Source organism: Lynx canadensis, chromosome B1 (assembly GCF_007474595.2).
Source record: "Lynx canadensis isolate LIC74 chromosome B1, mLynCan4.pri.v2, whole genome shotgun sequence".
Classification (NCBI taxonomy): Eukaryota; Metazoa; Chordata; class Mammalia; order Carnivora; family Felidae; genus Lynx; species Lynx canadensis.
Window position 1 is genome coordinate 70,533,153 of NC_044306.2, and position 22,723 is coordinate 70,555,875.

General features: G+C 34.9%; 1 protein-coding gene across 3 annotated transcripts in view; it reads right to left on the bottom strand.

The window, feature by feature from the left end:
• The window catches only part of GRIA2 (glutamate ionotropic receptor AMPA type subunit 2), a 165,813-nt gene that overhangs the window by 31,023 nt on the left and 112,067 nt on the right, over positions 1 to 22,723 (bottom strand). For all 3 annotated transcript variants that reach the window (XM_030312849.1, XM_030312850.1, XM_030312851.1), the window contains exons 7-11: positions 7,299 to 7,466; positions 6,941 to 7,045; positions 6,153 to 6,263; positions 4,433 to 4,639; positions 3,557 to 3,927 (exon numbers count right to left, since the gene is read on the bottom strand). In XM_030312849.1, coding sequence (XP_030168709.1) covers positions 3,557 to 3,927; positions 4,433 to 4,639; positions 6,153 to 6,263; positions 6,941 to 7,045; positions 7,299 to 7,466 — 962 coding nt within the window. The remainder of the gene's footprint in view (positions 1 to 3,556; positions 3,928 to 4,432; positions 4,640 to 6,152; positions 6,264 to 6,940; positions 7,046 to 7,298; positions 7,467 to 22,723) is intronic.

Here is a 22,723-nt window from a genome sequence, read left to right on the forward strand (position 1 = left end):
TGTTAATAACTTTATGTCTAACAATTAAACTTGTTACAGCAAAGATGTAACATTTCTAAAAAGTTAAATTATGAACATTTGGTAATTTATGGCCTAAAACAGACCTCCTGATATTTAACAGTAAGAAATAAACCTTTTGATGAAACACAGATACTATATCAAATCCTTGGGTAATATTTGTAGAATAAACTACTCTAGCAGTCAAGAAAGAGTGAGGAAGCTAATTTAAAAGTAAATTTTTTTTTAAAGACAAGACCATCTGTTGCTAAAGGAGAAGAGTGAGCAAGCAATGAAAAACAAACAGTATAAATAAGAGCCTTTATCACACACAGTCTCTGAGAGATGCAAAGAATTAAATAAATATGACAGGATGGAAAAAGTTAACTTCTCTTACATTCTGTAAAGGATATTAAACACATTTTAAATTTAAGTAACCTCTTGTGTAGACACAGCCACTCTCAAAACGTTCACTATTTATTCCATAAAAATGAAAGGTATAATTATATGACATGTACCCCATATTTAAGAGGGCAGTTGAGATCCCTTAAAACAAAATTGACTTCATGGTAATTGCTTTGACACTATATGCTGCATAGTAATTGGTAATATATTTGAGAATCATTTTTATAAGTAATTCTTTTCCACTTGTGAAATAAACACAAGTTAAAGACATAAGTTGCTTTCAGTTCCAGTGCTTATGTCAGATTTAGTAGCTGAAATATGCCAATTTATTTAAAGTTTTATAAGATATCTCAAAAAATGTATTGAACTTATACAACATTCAAAGCAGAAAATTCTTGAGCAGCTTATTATTTACTTGTAAACGTTTTCAAAGGATCAATTAATGTTCTGAAAGAATTCCCAAGAAATTGTTTGTGGAGGAGGCAAATACAATTTATGTTTTATGGTGACAGACAAAAATGGTTTCTGTAAAAAAAAAAGTAAAACAAAACAAAACTAAAAGCAACCTTCACCTCTCTGCATCTGCCCTAAAGAAGTAAATAAACATATGTATTCTATCATTTCCTTTAAATCTCTATTAAATAATTATTTTAAGAATGGTATTTTTATTTATTTCAATCCCTTTGAGATATTGGGGATAAAAACAGAGGCAACCAGGAGAATAAAAGTCAACTTACAGCCTTTTACTCTTCCAATTTCTGTGGTTCTAGTCTCTGGAAAACTATAGTTAATATATTCTAAACGTAATTTCAGGCAAATGACCAATTCAGTTCAATAAATCGTTCCAGATTAAAATTTAAATGTTCTATTAATATTAATAATATAGTTCCACATAATATTTTACTTGAAAAGAGGTGATAAATATCTTTGAAGATATTTAAAGAGCATTTCAAAGTGATCTGTGCATTTCATGCATCATCATCATCATCATTAGATACAAGGCTTTTCTATTCTTCTTTTCTACACTGGGGTCACCACCATTACATTGCAAAAAAAGTAGTTTGGTTTGTTTAAAAAAATCATTAAATTTTCCAATATCATCCAGTATGTTCAATTTTTAAATGCACATATAACACGGAATGAAAGATATGTACACTTAAAATTTTTTAATAAAGCAAATTTTTGTTCATATATACTCTGTGGCAAAAAAATAAATCAGTTGATAGCAAGAAAAAATATTCTATATAAAATCTTAGCAGGACATAAAAATTATTGCATGTGAAATTGTAGTAAGTCATGACTCATGAATGAAATCAAGAGCACAGAAAAAAAGGCCATATTTCAGGAAACAGGCTCATTGACATTTAGACGTTATCTGTATGTGATGGTGGACACTGGGGCAACACAGATTATGAAAGGTGCCTGTGCTTCAGTCCCTAAACGTATGTTTTCTGGGCCTTGATAAGCACTGGACACCAAAACAAATAATTTCAGAGCCATGATGCGTGAGGATCGCATACCTAAGGATCGACATATGGGAATCTGGATCAATATGTTTTACTTTATAATTCATATGCTTCTCCTTACTTATTCAAAAGGCAGAGCATAGTTTATGTTACCCTAGGATAATTGCCTTATATCTCAGGAATAAAGTAGTTTTATACTTCAGTAGCTTTCTTACCACAGATGAATAATTTTATTATTATTTATGGACAAGAATAGTCTCAGAAATCTCCATTTGGTTAGGATTTTCTCCCTCATTATTAAAAAATTCTCTTTATGTCTTTAACTTAAATCAGATAAACTAAATATAAACTATGAATCTTATATATTTTGTCAGAGGTCACCATAATTATATATTATTTTATATACAATTATTCTATATTTCTATATTATTCTATATAATTATATATTAAAGTTATTACACATATATGCCATGCAAATACCATTGGCATATTTCTATTTTAGAGCAGTTCCATAATGTCACAGGGAATTTTATGGAATTAAGATTTGTTAAAGTCCAAATAATTCTTAACAATGTGTCCTACTAACAGAGAAGTAAGCCACTAATAATTTCTACATACAAGATATATTTAATTGATCTCACTGTGTGGAATATACAAAAAAAGACTGCAAGAAGGTACATATATTTTGAGTTTCTCACATAGTTTTCTCAAATTAATCACTTATCTCCAAAGTGCTCAAAAACTAACAATATAATGAAATAGCATTAGAAAAGTCACCCCTTTTACTAGTCATTAAAATATCCCATAGAATCAAAGGAGGGTAATCAAACCTGGATTAAAATGTGCCAGAAGATAAATAAATTTGGCTTTAAATGTGAAAAGAATCACATTAGAAAAAGTATAATTTATTCTTCTTAAGCACCAGATATGGCTATCATTCTTATTCATGTATGTCACATGAACGAAGGCAAAATGTATTTTGTGACATATTTGTTATATTTAGGGATTCTAATGCAGGAATTAATATATCATAATGAGACTAAAGGTGCATAAATTTATTCCATTATGTGTGTGAATTACTATTCATTATGGCACAAGCCTTTGTAATGAATCAATCATCATTATTACTCAGCCATGTATTTCTATATACTTAGGAAATATGTTATTGTATATTCCCTTTAATCCAATGACCTAACCTTAAAAAAAAAACAAATTTTATAATACCTTTATGATACCATTTGCATGAGCTAATAATGGGAAAATAAAAGAGATGGGATGTGTGCCAATGAAGTTTTGTAAACAAGTTTTTGTTTTTGTAGTTAATAAGTAATGTTGCCCATTTTCCCATATACAGGTCTGTGGATCAACACACAGATGACTGTAAAATGAGAATATGCAGCAAAAACACGGTACCCCTCCAAGAAGGCATGGAATGATAGGAACCTTATGCATTTTATAGCCTCTCCATGGTGTGTACAATTTCACCAGGAAATATATGCTCAACATTCAAAGAACATTGCTCAAATATTTCACAGGCTTATGCCGATGGTAAAAGCCTGTCCTTAAGAGTCTCAAACTGCTTGGACAGGTAGTCGGCAGCTGTTTACTTCTTTAAGTGAATTCATAAACACCATGAATATCCACTTGAGACCTAAAATGCACAAAGTTGAAGCAGGTGAGTGACCAACCTTGGCGAAATATCGCATCCTTGCTGCATAAAGGCACCCAAGGAAAACCAGAGACTATTAAAAATCCCAAATTCATTAGTTGATTCACTACTTTGTGTTTCTCTTCCATCTTCAAACTCCTCAGTGTGCCACTCGTAGGGGCTAAATCTGCTGACCAGGAATAAAACTACACTGACCCCAATGTAGGCAAAAACAATGCACATCCAGATCTCATAGGCTAAAGGATCAAGAAATGAAAACACTCCTGGTTTGGACTTCTGAGGCTTCTTGATCATGATAGATATCCCGAGGCTCATAAAGGGCTTTGAGAAGTCAATCACCTCTTCTCTCACAAGGGTAATAGTTAATGGAGCAATTGCAATGTCAGCTTTCTGTAAGGGAAACAAATGAAAGTAATAGTACCTGGAGTCATGGTCAAAAAGGAATCATGCTTACAGTATTGGATCAAAAGGGAAGGAAAGGAAATAAGGGAAATGTCAATAATTATTTCCCTGGTAATGTCCCAGTAAAGAATAAGCAAAAAACAAAAAACCAATCTGTTCTCCAAATATCCCTCCTTTTTATAAATACACAGTACACCCGTCTGACTTGATTTTTATAATTACACCCCTACACTGCGTCTATGCCTTTGCTACCTCTGAACAATGCATATGGCCCATAGGCCTCAAGACAGATAGAAGGCCTGTCTCATTTAGTGTGCGTGTGTGCTTCTGACTTCATCCTTAATCTTCAGATGTTCACAAGGAAATAGAATAATATTCTTAAGTAATGTGGGAAACCAACAACCTCAGATATAGGCACTTTGCAGGGAAGGGAGGCATTCTGTCAACAAAAGTTCACTTGAATGACTTTATTTGGGAGAAGAGCTATACTTACCCCATATACAAGTTCTCCAACCATCCCATTCCAAATTTTCGTGTCAGCATCCCTGGCCCCATACTTGCCATCCCCAACAATTGTCAACTTGTACTTGAACCCACAATGTTTGGCGATTTCTGCAGCCAAGTCAACACAGTAGCCCTCATAACGCTCATTGCCTTCAAGCATTTCATGATTTTTCTTCATCATAACATATGGAGATTCCTATATGGAAAGACAGTGCTTTCATTGATAAAAATAGCTGTGTAACTACTCTCACTGAATCAAGTCTTGTGGTTTAATTATTACCTGTTAGCCAGAGAAATTGTAGAATATAAATGGCGGACAATATTAGTGAAAAATATTTAAGCGTGATACTTTTGGAAAAAGGTTATCAAACATCTACCGTTATAGTTTATTAATATGGTTTGTACCTAGCCATACAAAAGTAAATAAGAACTCAAAAGCACAAACTGTTGGCTTGTCCCCTTGTCATGCTTGTTAACTCCTAGAGCTTAGAGGGGAATTATGCTGCTCAACATCTGTTTTACTCAACTCTGGATCCACCATGCTCTTACGTTAAGGTTATGCTGTCCTCAAGAAACAGCATTCACCCAAAACTCTGTGTACTGTTTCTTCAGGGGTGAGGTTCATGGGGAAATGAGGCTCATGGTCAGTGATGCACAGACTAAAACAATCACTGGCATGGTCATGTGCTGATGCCACCCTCTGACATTTCATGTCTCACTTCATCTAGGAGATATTCTATCCTAGAATAATATTACAAGGATAGAGAGCAGCTTCCCCCTGTAAACATAAGAAAAAGGAGGTATGAAAATGATTCACAATAGCCCAATATCCTCCCCTGGAAAGTGGCACCAAGCATATTTGGGGGCTCAGTGATACAGTTCCTCTCAATGGCATGATTAAGGCAAAATCCCTCAAATGTCTAGCTTCCTTACCCTTATTAATAATATATTTCCAAATGCCAATGTTTTTATCCAGATCTCTTATTTTATTAACCTATCTATGTTTTTCTTCTCAATATTGTCAGAATAATGAATCCCACAAGTTTACTATATCACTGCTTAATAAAACAAAATACAACTGTTTTGTCATAAAACCATGTACTATTAGTGAACCCCATTTCCTCCATTTCATTTCACCAACAGCTTGTCACGAGGATCTACATCTTCCTTCCATCTATCCAAAGCCTAGATGTTCAAGATTCAGTTCAGTTTTGTCTCATTCATTCAGCACTGGCTGTGTGCTAACGACTGTGTTGAGTTTGGGGGTTTAAAAAAAGGGAGATCATCTTTATCTTTAAGAATTTCATCTTATATTATAAAGAAAAAGATATTGACACTGCTACTAGACCATGTAACAAATGTAAAAAGAGAATGTACCCACAACTGCATGGGAAGTGAAAGGTAAAGCACTTGAGGAAATACAAGGAACGCTCTTCAAGACTTTCCCGAGTCGTTCACACTTAGTGATGCACCACTGTATGAATTACCCGTCAAGCTAAATTTCAGTATTGAAGAGGATAGGAAATATTTTGAATGCTTTACTTAATGCCTGTGTAGTCCTTTTGACAGAGTAAATATGCTATACGTGATTAAAATGGTGCCAAAGCAGCACTGCATTAGTTATCCTCAAATGCAAACAGCAATTCTAGTTGGCAGATGTTTTCCATAAGAAAAACTAAAGTAAAGCATAGGCATCTGTAGCTAATTACCAAAATTGTAGTGACAACAACAGTCTTATTCTCGAGCCCAGAGGTATCGTTTCCAGAGGGGAGCTCAGTAAGGGTAACAACCATTTTGTCTACTTCACTCCAGTATCCAATCTGAAAAAGGTTACAGAAAGGCACATGGATAAGTGATCTTTCTATTAGCCAAGAATTTAATAATTTCAAACTCATGTCTGCATCCAAAATTACATCTACATTAACTAGGCTTCTTCTAAACAGACATGTGTCTTTGATATATGTGACTCTGATAGAAATAGGGCTTATATAAACAATGAAACAAAAACAATTCTTAAAAACAGCTTGTTTCTTCATGTTCGCTTCTCATATTTTCCCAGGGTAATCTGTTTGGGAGTGATCGTATAGAAATAGAAATAAAATCCAAGCAATGACACTGTATCCATAACAGTTAAAAGGAAGGTGTTGAGCTAAAACGTTAACGCATATTTGCACCAGCTATGTTTTGTCTTCTGAACCATAAACTGTCAGCGATAGCTCTTTCTCTTCTCATTAAACTTCTTATACCTTGATAGAAAAAAATACATATAAAGAGTTCCATTCACAGTTGTTTAAAGATTACATTTCAGTGTTACTTACCAGAAAGGAATTGATTATATTTAGGAAACAAAACATTTTAAAATACATCTGTTTCTGGAAGTAGTTAAACTCTACCTACGTGAATACACTTTTCCAGGACTCTTCGGAAGAAGAGGTGATGGGTAATTAACTCACCTCCTCACAGAGAGAAAACTGCCTTTAGATCCCTAATGATTTACCTTCCGGGGCCCATTAGTTTTGAGTTCCATGATGTTAATTGTATAGTTTATTCTTTTTCCATTCTGGTCAAACTTTATATTTCCTGAGAGACCTTCAACCTGAACCTAATGAGGAAATGGGAAAGCATCACAGTTATCAATTTACTTCAAGCAAAGATACAAACGGGGTACAGATTACTCTCACTGGGCTCCAGTCGAGAAAACTACATTTATAAGGTTGTTTTTCACTCTTCAACCTACCTTTGTGCAGCCAGGAAATACTCTTCACTTTATATTACACATAACAAGGAGACTAATGTAGTAGAAAACTACAGTGTTCGTTGTTAACTCACATTCATAATCATTTTGAGTGACTAACCTGTTTGAGGGCCCTTTCTATTTCTACGCCTTGTCCCCAGGGGACTGCTGGGTTTGCCAGACAGTCTCCCGCGTTTCCCCTTCGGGAGATTTCAATTCTCTGCTTCCGTAGGTTGCGGAAAGCTTCAGTCATCACTTGAACAGCGTCGTAGGTCAGAGCAGAAGTATACTGAAAAGCATCACACACACTTCATTAGAATGGGAAAAAAATTCCAAGGTTCACTGCACACTGGCCATCGAGACTGCAGCCGGCCACCATACAATACCAGTTCACAGTCCAAGAACTTAGAAACCATTCCTGCATCTAGAAGTCTAAGAATCTAATAGAGGTAATACGGAATATTGGGACTATAGAGTGTGTTCTTGACCGTAAGTATCTCCCGTTATGTTAACGTCTCAGTTATTTCAGGTGACAACTTTCAGAATTGTGTCTTTTCTTTCCTAACGAATTTCTTTTTAGAGCATCACTCTATGGCCTGATTTGGGGATATAGGAAATGATCGAATTAACAAATAAATATCCTACCACTAACGAAAGGTACATTTGACAATAGGGAAAGAATACTGATTAGTTTAAGTGTCTAATTCTACCTCAGTGATGCTCCCATAGATCTGCAATAGTCTTTGCAATGTTTGTTTTTAAGATCCCCTCAGTGATTATGGTAATCAAATAGAACCACCAAATTTCATAATTTCTACGTCCCCTTCATGCCTCAACAGTTTATGGTAAGATTGGTTCCAAACTTATGGTATTCAGATCCCAGTAGGACAGTAGTATTATTACAGGAGCTGGGGGCCAAATGGAAAAAATAAAGGTATTAATTGTGCTAAGCATTGTCAGTGGCTAGATCAGTATTACTTGATGCATGTATATATACCTCCATCTATCAAATGTATCACGCTACTATTGTTAATGACAAACCATATTTTAACACAACAGCTTTAATGAATGCTGAGGAAATTTCTGCTATTAAGTATTTTTCAATCTGTAAGTAACAAAAGTATAGTGAATCTGGGTAAAAAACGCAGTATCATACTGAATTTGAGATACAAAAATTCTTGACCACAAATCCCAAATGGGTACTTAGTATTTCCAAGTAATCCCCCTCACTTCTTTAGTAAATTAGTTCCTCCACTCTCAAAATTATTATTTTATACCTTCTCTTCTCTAATATCCACAGCTATGCATCTTGCCTTACATGTCGCTGAAAAAATAGAAGCCATAAGACAGAAAACTTTTATCTTTCAACCGTAAAACTGCCAAGAGCACACATTCTCTGTGACATCTATTATAAAGATTTAGAAGGAAGGAAAGAATTCAGGCAAGGAGTTCAGAGATCTTGACATGGACCCTGGGACTCTTTATAGGACTCATATTCTCTTCCAGTCCAGTGAAAAGATTATATAAATAGATAACTGCTATCTACCTATTATAGTGTTATAAATTGGTCTGATGGTGGATAGATGTCTGTGTGGTTTATCCTTTTAAATGAGAGATATTACAATAAGGCAAATGAAAAATAGTTTATGTCATATGAATCATCGCCTTCACGCATCCAGAAATTTCTTGAGCCTCCATTTTTTTAAATGAGAAAATGGCAGTGTGAGGTTATCAGTCATTCAATCTTTGTGTGAATTAGTTTAGGTGAATTGTTTTCATTTGATCATACAAATGAGTCAAACTTAATGGGAAAGTTGGTAGGAAGAAGAAAAAGAGAAAATGGTTTGGAGGCCATGTGCTCTGTGACTGAGTGCTATAAACTATAATAAGATATTCATATTTACCTCTAGGTTTTCTTACTTATTTCTTCTCATGTGATACCTGTTAAACAATGTCATTGCAGGCCTATCTGTGAGTCCTTTACATATTTAGATGATCTTCTGGATGCTTGTACTTGAGTTTCTTACAAATATCTGATCAGCTATACAGATCTAAATAAAACCCATCACCATTTTTTCCAAAAATCTGCAACCTTTTTCTTCAAACTGTACAGGTGAGGAATTTTATATATATATTTTATTTTATATATATCCTATATATAGGAATTATATTTTATTTTATATATATCCTATATATAGGAATTATATTTTATTTTATATATATCCTATATATAGGAATTATATATAGTATGTATATATTTTATTTATTATATATAGTATATATATATTTTATTTTATATATATCCTATATATAGGAATTATATATAGTATGTAAGAGGTCCAACTAGATTTAGAATCCACCTAAATTTCTGACAGTAGAGGAAGTTTAATACTATACTTTCTGCCTTAAGAAAGTATTATGCAGCCATTAAAAAGTGACACTAATGAAGGTTATATAACAATATGAATGTCAATTATAAAATTAGTGAAAATATTACTACAACTAAATTGTTTAAAAACCCTTCATTGATAAATGAGAGTGATTAAAAAATAGTAATATACCTTCAACAAATAAGGGAAAGAAAAATAAGCAAAATGATTATAATAATAGGAAACATATTATTGTATTTCTTTTCCAAGTGTTCTAGAATATTCATGGACTCTTTTAAGAAAACCTGTATTATATCAAAGGCACTGTTTTATATCATATCTACTTAAGCAAAGACCTGGAGAAATAAGATAATACACCAGAATTTATCTGGCATACATATATGTTTGTTTCTATTCTCCTAGAGGAAAAAAAAAATGATTAATTTGCCTTCTTCTACATCAGTTAGTTCATTGACAGTGTGATTCTTAAAATAAAGTCTAGGTCACTGAATAGGAAACAGAGCTAAATTGAATAAATCGGATGTGTAAAAAAAGAAGTATTGCAACGTCTATTAAAAAGTTACGATAATAGTTAAAAGCCAAAATCTTCTTTGAGTCAGCTTGCTCACATTACTATGAGAAATCTATAAAGTCATCTGCTAAATGCTTTAGAGGTCTATAGATGTTGGTGAACTACATTAAAAAATAATATTAGGTTGAATGAACTAAAAGCATTTAGGTCTGTGCAGCATGTTACAATTATGATTCAGAGCATGAGCATACTAAGAAGAGAAAATCCTTTCAACCTTTTTCAAATGTTCAAATTTAATCAAGTTTCCAGCCTATTATTCTTAATTAAAAGTCACAATCATAGAAACACAATTCTGGACTGAGAGAAAATAAACAGACACTGTCTCCAGAGTTCCTTTTTGTTTATGTGCCACATATGTGGCTCGTTTATTTTTCTAAACAAATATATTCATATTTTTGATTGGATTGTTAGATATTTCAGTTTTATTCTACCATTCACTAAACTAGGTGCAAATTAATTTGAAGGGAACATGATGCCAATGTAACTATCTCCTTCCTTGAAAACAAATGCATCATCTCTGCCCCGGTGTTTATGTTCTGTGAAATCCCTCAGCTGAGTTGGAAATTTATAATTCAGTGGGGGCCATTATGTTTTGCAGCACTCATATCACAATTGCATCATATCCACACTTTAAAGAAGAAATCTGGGAAACGTTTTTATGGTCCATTTTCCAAATGCACTTTTTATTCCATTTTAAATTAGATTTATTGAGACTTATTTTTCAAATATAAAATGAAATACACATTTTAAACATGTTTGTTATGCCCAATAGTCATCAGACATTATTCAATAATACATTACCATAATCACTGGGACCAGAAAACGGTTTTCTGACAGTCGAAAAAGAGGGAATAAAAAGTTCTATGTACATTTAGAATTCAATGAACATACAAAAAGGATAAATAGGCTATAATATAACATTTTATGGGTCATTATTATGATAGCACCTCCTCCGAAACATGTTATCTGCACTGTGCTAAAACAAACAAAACAATTATTCCAAGAAAAAGTACTAGGCTTTAGGTATAATGAAAGTATTAGAAACCTTGCTATGAATGGTCATTTTTGAAATTTTCCTTGACATTTGAAATTGGATTGTATATAGTTTAGAAAGCATTGAATGGAACATCAGAAGACAGAGCCTAAGTCCTGATTTTATCATTTACTACTCAGTTGTTTTGGGCAAGTTAAGAAAAGTAAGAGTGTCCAAGGTTTCTTACCAATGAAATAAGGAAAGCAATGTCTCTCTTATGTCATAGTAGTATTGGAAAAGCTCATGAGGGAGAAAGAATTCATGTCGACTTAGTTCTCTACATGCCAAACCTGAGCTGAGTGGTTTCCTAGCAAGTCCTTTTTAAAAAGTCGATGCAACAAATATTTTTATTTCGGTTTTAGAGATGAAGATTTCAAGTTAACATGTTATATTTTTCCCAGGGTCACAAATAAGGCAGGTGGAGTTTGAATTCAGATCTCTGTGTTTCTGGAGCAATGACGGTGTTCAACCAGCCTGGTTTGGTGATAGTATCCCCATTTTAAGCAGAAAGTCTGCAATCCCAGGAAACTCCTCAGTATCAAGCACACTGGGACAGTGGGTCCCCTTGTTTGGCAAACACCACATCAAGTGAGTAGAGTTATAGGAAATGAGAAGCCAGGTGAATTATAAAATGAGCTAAAAAATACAAGTTATGAACCAGTGTGTTTGCTTTCTTTTTTCCTTGTATTACTATCTGTCCGGGTATAAAACTAGCTTGTTTTCATGTTTTGAAAACCACTATCCTAAGCTACAAAAGAGTCTATGATTCAATAAGTTCAGAAAATTATTCTCACATTGGCGTATTAAAAGCCCTGAGAAATCCTGCAGTGACAATCCCAGTTTAGCTTTGTCTGAAGAACATTCATTGTCCAAATAAATTACCATTTAAAAAATTTCCTTAACACCAATTATTTTCCATAAAAATAATGTTTTGTGTAACATACTTTGGGCTGTTAAAAGTTTTATGGCCTGAAAAATTTTATATACTCATTTTTAAGTGGCATCCCTTATTTGATTACAGTTATTATACACCAAATGATATTTCCCTAAAGAATTTTATAATATACCTCTCAATTTCTTCATTTTACAAAGTTATCAAAATGGTCAAAAATGATGAGCTCTAAGAAAAGTAAGTAAACCTATAAGAAAAACTTGAGAGAGTCTTTCTATTTGTTTGTTTATATATTCTGGGCAATGACCAAGAATCACCTAGAGCCATAAAAAAATGAACAGTATTAGGAGATATATTATAAACTTAAGTTTATTCATTTGCATTAATTTCAAATTTAATTGCACTCTGGACTTTTCCAGAGCTGTCTGTGATAAGGCTATGTAAAACTTGTTGAACACGTACCCTTTGAAACTTTATTGCATAAAGTTATGATATCATCACAGAAACCCAGCATCAGTGAAGCAGCAGGAATGCTCATTTGTTGCTGGTGAGAACGCAAAATGGTACAGCCACGTTGGGAGACAGTTTAGCAGTCTCTTACAAAACTAAACATACTCTTACCATATGATCCAGCTATTGCACTACTTGGTATTTACCCAAAGGAGTCTAAACCATATTTCCACTCAAAAACCAGCGCATAGATATTCACGGTAGCTTTATTCATAATTGCCAAAATTTGAAGCTACCAGGATATCCTTCGGTAAATGTTTGGATGAATAAATTGTGGTACATGCAGACAATGGAATATTATCCGTGCTAAAAATGAGTGAGCTATCAAGCCATGAAAAGACATGGAAGAAACTCGGATGTACATTACTAAGTAAAAAAAGCCAATCTAAAAAGGCAGTATACTGTATGAATCCAACTATATGACATTCTAGAAAAGGCAAAACTATGGAGACAGTGAAAGATCAGTGTTTGCCAGGAGTGCGAGGAGAGATAAATAGAGCACAGAAGATTTTCAGAGCAGTGAAAATATTCACTATGAAACTATAATGATGGAAGCATGTTATTACACATTTGTGCCAACCCACAGAATGTACACACTAAGATGAACCATAATGTAAACTATGGACTATGGGCAACTATGATATATCAAAGCAGGGTCATCAATTCTAACAAATGAATCACTCTGGTGAGTGAACTTGATATTGGAGTTGGCTATGCAGGTCTGGGGGCAGAGGTATATGGAAATTCTCAGCATTTTCTGCTCAATTTTAGTGTGAACCTTAAACTGCTCTAAAAAAGTTAAATCTTAATTACAAAATTTAAAAATAGTCAACATCTTTAGTAAGCACACTGGCTGTATCACATTTCCACGGGTGAAAAAGCCAACTCCATTGGTAAGAAATCAAAATTAACATCCCTTATTATTCTTCCTGAATAATAAAAATAATTTTTAGTCCACCATGAAGAAAGATTTTTCATGTGAAAGGAATACATTAAAAAACTACATATTTTTTACCTAAATTATCCAGTTGGGCTACTGACTCTGACTGAAAGTCTTGCTTAATGACCAAAACTTTTAATCTTCTAAAACTTTGCATTCACTTAAGAACCCAGATTTTCAGATAAAACTAATTAGGTTCGTCAAGATGGAAAAAAAGCTGGTTTTGATTCACCCATCAGTTGGAAGAGACTAAGAGGCAGATCTCTTACTTTGTTGGTTGCATAAATTCCTCCCTGAGTCTCCCCACTTCCTAGGAATCTTCTAACAGTGTGAAAGTTCCTTATCTTCTATAATCCAGTAAGAAGAAAACAGATATGTTCCAAGGTTATTTAGGATTTGATTTCAATTCCTGGAGTTCAGAGATGACTGCTTGCAAGTCACTACAATTTTCGAGAGACAAAGGAACCATTTGAGATGTCACAGATTCAGCAAAAATTAGAACTGTTCATGTGTGTTTTACTGCATGCCTAATCAGCACTTCACATAATCATGGCATTAGAGGAATCTGAGCTGAGATCACCTAAATTTATTCCCTTTACAGATGAAGGACAGTGGAAATGAGATGAACCCAGATATTGGGACTTATTATTATATAGTAGTAGTGCCTTTTTAATCCTGTAATACACATTTACAAAGTAACATGATTTAATGCCATAATATACATTTGAATAGTGCAATGTATTATTTTTCAATCATTGTTTATAAAATATCCATATCAAAATTTTAATTTAAGGGGTTACTTCAGCCATATACACACTTTTTAAACCACAGACTATAAAGTGGTGCCTGGATGGTTCAGTCAGTTAAACCTCTGGCTCTTGTTTTGCCTCAGGCCATGATCTCATGGCTTCCTGAGTTCCAGATCCAAATCGGGCTCTGTGCTATCAGCTTAGGATTCTCTCTCTCTTTCTCCACTCCTCCCCTGCTCACACTGTCTCTGTCTCTCTCAAAAATTAAAGTAAATTAATAAATTTTAAAAATCAATTAATCAATAGTGGTGAGAGTAGACATCCCTATTGTGTTCCTGATCTCAGCAAGCTCTCAGTTTTTCTCCATTGAGGGTGATATTAACTGTAGGCTTTTCATATATGGCTTTTATGATGTGAAGGTATGTCCTTCTATCCCAAATTTATTGAGGGTTTTTATTAAAAAAGATGCTGTATTTTGTCAAATCCTTTTTCTGCATCTATTGACAGGATCATATGGTTCTTATCCCTTCTTCTATTAATGTGATGTATCACATTGATTGATTTGCAAATACTGAACCAGCCCTGCAGCCCAGGAATGAGTCCCACTTGATCATGGTGAATAATTCTTTTAATATACTGTTGAATTCAACTTGCTAGTATCTTGTTGAGAATTTTTGCATCCATGTTCATCAGTGATATTGGTCTGTAGTTCTCCTTTTTAGTGGGGTCTCTGACTGGTTTGGGAATCAAGGTAATACTGGCTTCATAGAATGAGTCCGGAAGCTTTCCTTCCATTTCTATTTTTTGGAACAGCTTGAGAAAGATTGGTATTAACTCTGCTTTAAATGTCTGGTAGAATTCCCCTGGGAGGCCATCTGGCCCAGGACTCTTATTTGTTGGGAGATTTTTGATAACTGACTCAATTTCTTTGCTGGTTATGGGTCTGTTCAAATTTTATATTTCTTTCTGTTTGAGTTTTGGTAGTGTGTGGGTCTCTAGGAATTTGTCCATTTCTTCCAGGTTGTCCAGTTTGTTGGCATATAATTTTTCATAGTATTCTCTAATAATTGTTTGTATTTCTGTTGTGTGGGTTGTGATCTCTCCTCTTTCAATTATGATTTTATCTATTTGGGTTCTCTCTCTTTTCTTTTTGAGAAGTCTGGCTAGGGGGTTTTCAATTTTGTTTATTTTTTCAGAAAAAACAGCTTTAAGATTCATTGCTCTGTTCAACTGTTTTTTGTTTTTTTTTGGATTCTATATTGTTTATTTCTGCCCTAATCTTTATTAATTCTCTTCTTCTGGCTTTGGGGAAGTCCTAGCCTCAGCAATCAGACAACAAAATGAAATAAAAGGCATCCAAATTGGCAAAGAAATCAAACTTTCACTTTTCATAGATGACATGATAATCTACATGGAAAACCCAAAAGACCACCAAAAAGCTGCTAGAAATGGCACATGAATTCAGCAAAGTCACAGGACATAAAATCAATGTACAGAAATGGGTTGCATTTCTATATACCAATAATGAAGCAACAGAAAGAAAAATCAAGAAATCGATGCTATTTACAATTGCACCGGGAATACTTAGGAATACTTAGGAATAAACCTAACCAAAGATGTAAAAGAACTGTATGCTGAAAACTATAGAAAACTTATGAAAGAAATTGGAGAAGACACAAAGAAATTGAAAAACATTCCATGCTCATGGATTGGAAGAAGAGATATTGTTAAAATGTCAATACCACCCAAAGCAATCTACACATTCAATGCAATCTCAATCAAAATTGCAACGGCATTCTTCTCAAAGCTAGAACAAACAATCCTAAAATTTGTATGGAACCACAAAAGACCCTAAATAGCCAAAGTAATGTTGAATAAGGAAACCAAAGTGGGACGCAGCACCATCCCAGACTTTAGCCTCTACTACAAAGCTGTAATGATCAAGACAGTATAGTATTGGCAAAAACAGACACAGAGACCAATGGAATAGAATAGATAACACAGAATTGGACCGAGACATGTATGGCCAACTAATCTTTGACAAAGCAGGAAAGTATTCTATGGAAAAAACAAAACAGCAAAAACAAAAACAAACAAACAAAAAAAACAGTCTCTGGATAGCAACATGCAGAAGAATAAAACTGGACAAGTTTCTTACACAACACCCAAAAATAAACTTAAAATGGGTGAAAGACCTAAATGTGACAAAGGAAACCATCAAAACCTTGGGGAGAAAACAGCCAACAACCTCTTTGACCTCAGCTGCAGCAATTTCTTGCTTGACACATCTCTGAAAGCAGGGGAAATAAAAGCAAAAATGAACTATTGGGACCTCATCAAGATAAAAAGCTTCTGCACTGCAAAGGAAACCATCAACAGAACTAAAAGGTAAATGACAGAATGTGAGAAGATATTTGCAAATGACATATCAGATAAAGGGTTAGTATCCAAAATCTATAAAGAACTTACCACACTCAACACCTGAAAAACAAATAATCCAGTGAAGAAATGGACAGAAGACATGAATAGATACTTTTCCAAAGAAGACAACTCAAATGGCTAACTGAACATGGCTAACATGAAAAGATGCTCATCATCACTCCTCATCAGGGAAATACAAATAAAAACCACACTGAGATACCACCTCACACTGGTCAGAGTGGCTAAAATTAAGAACTCAGGAAACAACAGATGCTGGTGAGGATGTGGTGAAATGGGAACCCTCTTGCACTGTTGGTGGAAATGCAAACTGGTGCAGCCCCCCTGGAAAAGTGTGGAGGTTCCTTAAAAAATTAAAAATAGAACTACCCTACGACCCAGCAACAGCACTACTAGGAATTTATCCAAAGGATATAGGAGTGCTGATTCATAGGGGCACATGTACCCCAATGTTTATAGCAGTGCTTTCAACAATAGCCAAATTATGGAAAGAGCCCAAATGTCCATCATCTGATGAATGGATAAAGAAGATGTGAGATATATACATATATATATATATATATATATATATATATATATATATATATACACACACACACACACACACACACACACACAATGGAATACTACTTGGAAATGAGAAAGAATGAAATCCTGCCACTTGCAACAACGTGGATGGAACTGGAGGGTATTATGGTAAGTGAAATAAGTCAGTCAGAGAAAGACAGATATCATATGTTTTCACTCATATGTGGAACTTGAGAAACTTTTTTAAAATATAATTTGTCAAATTGGCTTACATACAACATCCACTACTCATCCCAAGTGCCCTCCTCAATGCCCATCACCCATTTTCCCCTCTCCCCCACCCCCACATCCACCCTCAGTTTGTTCTCTGTATTTAAGAGTGTCTTGTGTTTGCCTCCCTCCCTCTCTAATTGTAACTATATTTCCCCTCTTCCCTTCCCCCATGGTCTTCTGTTAAGTTTCTCAAGATCCACATATGAGTGAAAATATATAATATCTATCCTCTGACTGACTTATTTCACTCAGCATAATACCTTCCAGTTTCATCCAGATTGCTGCAAATGGCATGATTTCATTCTTTCTCTTTGCCAATTGCATACATTCCATTGTCTGTGTGTGTGTGTGTGTGTGTGTGTGTGTGTATGTGTGTGTGTGTATCACATCTTTTTTATCCATTCACCAGTTGATGGACATTTAGACTCTTGCCATAATTTGGCTATTGTTGAAAGCACTGCTATAAACATTAACAGAATACCATAGGGGAAGAGAAGGGGAAAAAATAGTTTCAAACAGAGAGGGAGGCAAACCATAAGAGACTCCTAAATACAGAGAACAAACTGAGGGTCCATGGGAGGACGGTGGAGAGGGGAAAATGGGTGATGGGCATTGAGGAGGCACTTGCTGGGATGAGCACTGGGTGTTGTTATGTAAGTGATGAATCATGGGAATCCACCCCCAAAACCAAGAGCACAGTGTATACACTGTATGTTAGCTAACTTGACAATAAATTATATTAAAAAATAAATAACTAAAATAAAATAAAAAGACAAAAAAAATCAGTCAATCAATTAAATCTACAATATAAGGAACTAAACATGTCAAACCTCTAGGATGTTGTGTGGCAAAATAATAGTAGGAGTAGGGGACACCGACGTGTTAGCAGTGGTTTTGGTCAGTTAAAATGTTCAAGAAGCAGAATTAATTCTATTAAGTCACCAGGGTACTATATAATGCACGGTGCTAATTACAAAACTGAAAAAGATGATGCTATTTTCAGACAGGCCTAATAACTCTCTTAGGACAGCAATTAAAAAAGTTTGGGTCTGTGCTTTCAGTCGTTTCCTGAGGAAAATGAGATTCTGGTGGGAAAGTCATTATTTAAAGTGCCACAAAAATGTCAGTCACGTATTATTGTTGAATTCCTTAACATCAGCAGAACATTACGGACACAAAAATTGAACTAAGGTTCAAATTGTCGATGTGACAAGATAGAATGGGTAGTTGTAATCTGGCAAGTTGTTGAAGACACTGAAAATACTGAAAACCTATCTAAAAATAGAAGTATTTATAAATTATTTTTGAGATAGTGGCAAATCATCTTCATTATCTGCCTCTTCTGGAACGTTTTTTATGGAAAGCAAAATGCTCACTTGAATTGTCCCATTTAAATCGAGAAGCTTCATGTCTGATGACTACAGTCATTCTACATTTCACCAATAAAGTAACACTACTTTTCTGCCAGGGCTGAATAAGGGACATAACAAATGCCAGAGCAGAAATTTTAACCAAATTTCATAAGGACGATAACTACTTTTTTTCCTTTCTTAGTGATTTGTTATTTCCAGAATTTACATTTTTCATTTCATTAGTCTTCATTTCAATAAATATCTATGTGTCTACTGTGTGCAAACTAGTGTATGAGATTTGGGGCCAGTAAGATACAAAAGATACAGACTGCCTTTCAGAGTCTTGTTTTTAACCCACAAATATCTCTCAACTGAATTTATATTCCTATATAATAGAAGAATCATCATGAGTCTTGCAATAATCATTTATTTTGCAAATAAGAAGATCTGAAAGAATTGCCAATTGTAACAAGTCCATTGATTTACCTCCATCTTTATGCTATGACCACATTTCAGAATTCCCTGGATTGTTTATGATATCTTCCTAAAAGCTTACCGGACCATCACATACACAGGCTACAACCTGTTGTCACCCAGGTAGTGTAGTCAGTAATCTTCTTGTATCAAAACATGATATTCATTCTCCTCTGGTTGTTCCCTATTGCTCTCTGAATAGGATAAAAACTTCCTTCGTAAATCTACAGGGCACACAAAATCTAGATCATACATATTTCTCTTTTATTTTTTAAGTTTATTTATTTATTTTGAGAAAGAGAGAAAGTATGAGTGGGGGAGGGGCAGAGAGAGGGGGAGAGAGAGAGAGAGAGAGAGAGAGAGAGAGAGAGAGAGAGAGAATGAATTCCAAGAAGGCTCTGCACTGTCAGCGCAGACCCTAATACAGGGCTTGAACCCACGAACTGTGAGATCATGACATGAGCTGAAGTAGGACGCTCAACTGACTGAGCCACTCAGGCACCCCTGGCTAACACATATTTCTAAAGAAGTATTTGTCTGAATTCCCTCAAAACACCTCTGTCCAGACTCTGGCCTTATGGAAATATTTACATTTTCTGTGCCCTGGAACCTTACATATCCTATTTCTCTGTGGGGAGCCACTGTCCTTTCTCTCTTAATCCCTACCATCCTTTCAAGTGTTGAATTCACTACTGCTTCCTCAAAAAAGCCTTTTCTTACTTCAGACCTTGGAGTAGACCAGCTTATTATGGGTACTACTACAGTATCTTTGATTTCCTCTAAAGCCTTTGTTAAATAGCAGCTATGTGCCAGGCCTCATTCTAGGAGCTTGGAATATATCAGTAAACAAACAACAAAGAAATCCCTGCCCCCGTGGCACTTACTTTCAAGTTGGAGTAGACAGACAATGAACAATGTAATGAATATATTAATTATGAAAGCAGTATACTAGAAGGTAATCATGACAAAAACTAGAGCAGGGAAAGCTAGCAATGGACATACCCTGATGGATGAAGAGATTGCAATTTTACTTATTTATTTCTTAAATGTTTATTTATTTATTTTTGAGAGAGAGAGGGAGATGAGCAGGGGAGCGGCAGAGAGAGAGAGAATCCCAAGCAGTTTCCATGCTCAACAGGGAGCCTGATGTGGTGCTCTATCTTATGACTGTGAGATCATGACCTGAGCTGAAATTAAGAGTATGATGCTTAACTGACTGAGCCACCCAGGTGCCCCAAGATTGCAATTTTAAAGAGAAAGCCTGCCACTTCCTTCCTTGAGAAGATAGCATTTGAACAAAGATCTGAAGAGTGACGTAGGCTTAGCCATGCAGATATTTAGGGGAGAACAGTCCAGAAGAGGAAATAGCCAGCACAAAGACCCTAAGTGCCTTCCGTGCTTAAGAAACACCAAAAAGGCTAATGTAGCTGAGGCTGCATGAGCAAGGGGGAGAATGCCAAGAGATGAGTCACTTGTGACTGGGAGACAGAGTATTTAGGGCCTCAAAGAGATAACTTTGGCTTTTACCCCATGTGAAACAGAGGGCTATTGGAGGGCTTAAAGCAGCACAGTGATAATGTTAATTTATGTTTTAAAAGGACCACAAACATGAAAGATAAGGGCAAATGTGGAATCAGGGAACCAGTCTAGGAGACCATTGCAATAATCCTCGCAGAGAGACGATGGTGATTGATTTAGGGTGGTTACAGAAGAGGGGTTAAGAAGTACAGCAGAGCCTATAGGATTTCCTGAACGATTGGATGTGGACTGCAGGGAAAAGAGAGGAGTCAAGGCCATTTCCAAGTTCTTGGTCAAGTAACAACTGAAAACATGGAGTTGTCATCACATGAGGTAGAAAGATTGTTGAAGGAAGTTTGCAGGTGCTGAAGAGGGAGAAGCAGTGGGAAATCAAAAGTTTAGTTTAGAATATATTGACTTTGGGATGTCATTAAGACAATTTCCATCCTTGCTAAAAGGCAATTGCTAGTTTCTAGTCTGAAGACTATAAATCCCCAAAGACTAGAACTTTGTCATTTCTCTGACACCTAGAACAGTGCCAGTCTGCAGAGTAAAAACTCAATAAATAAGTATTGAGTGGATAAACGAATTGATAAATGAATAAATGAATGAATGAGTGTTGCCTGAAATTAGTGAATTGGTGAGCCAGATTTAAAATCTCAGTGCCATGACTCTAGAGTTATTTTTTGTACAGAATATAAGAATGAAGAAATTTAACATTTGTAATTTATATTTCATAGTTATTGACATGTGTTGATATTGAAACATTTATATTTTACTTTTATTCATCAAATAAGAATGATTTTAATTAAGAAACTATGGAAGTTTCATTAACTTTTGGAGAAGACTAAGACTTTAAAACAATGATTTACTTAATACTCTTATAATTTGCAATATTATTTCCAAAGCCTAGCCATAGTGAGAATTTTATGTAATGAATTGCATTTTTGCAGATTTTTATGCCTATAATTTAAATTTTTATTGTAGTAATAATAAAATGTGATTTAAATGATCAGGCAATGTACCTGGTACAATGACCCAAAGACAACATAAAAATAAATAATCTCATTGGGAAATATTTTTACTCTCCTTCCTTAAACAGATCATATATTGAAAATATGCTACTTGTTTGTATTAGAAAATGCTATATCATGCCCTATATGGCCTTTCTTCCTTTCTTCTGCCCATGGAAGCAGAAAAAATCTTGAAAGCCCTGTTTTCTAATTCCTACCTTTTACCTCTGTTGACAGTTGAAGAGGCTTATCTCTTGACAACTCCCACAATATGTCCCTCTCCCACCCAATCCAAATATTTTAAATTCCTACAGTGGAAAAACAAACAAACAAACAAAGAAACAAACAAGTACAGTTTCCTGACTCAGTCATGCCCTTGGGTCACTTCTGAGTCAGTGTACAGGCTCCTTCACACAGGCACACCCTTTTCTCCAGGCACATCCCTGCTCAGATGCCCCATCTTCGGAAGGCCCTCCTTCACATCCCTTCCCCCATATTGTCCTAATCGTATGCAGGGAGATGGCATATTTTATATGCATCATCCTTTATCGTATTTGCTTATTGACATGTTAGTCTCCTCCATTAGATTACAGATTATCAAAGAGCTTTTTTTTTTTTCTTTAATTCAGTCCCTGGTGCTTTAGTAAATGAGCAATATGTCTGTGTTGAGATGAACTCCTACCCAAAGCCATTTGGTTGCACAGACTAATTTTTATCAAGCTTCAAAGGCTGTAAAAAATGTGTCTCCTACGGAAGCCTTTGTTTCCAAAGCTGTGCTGTCTTTGTAAATGGTGTTGAATCTTTAACTGGGGTCAAACACTGAATCAGAACCTACATTTTTTTAAACTTATAACCCTATGTATG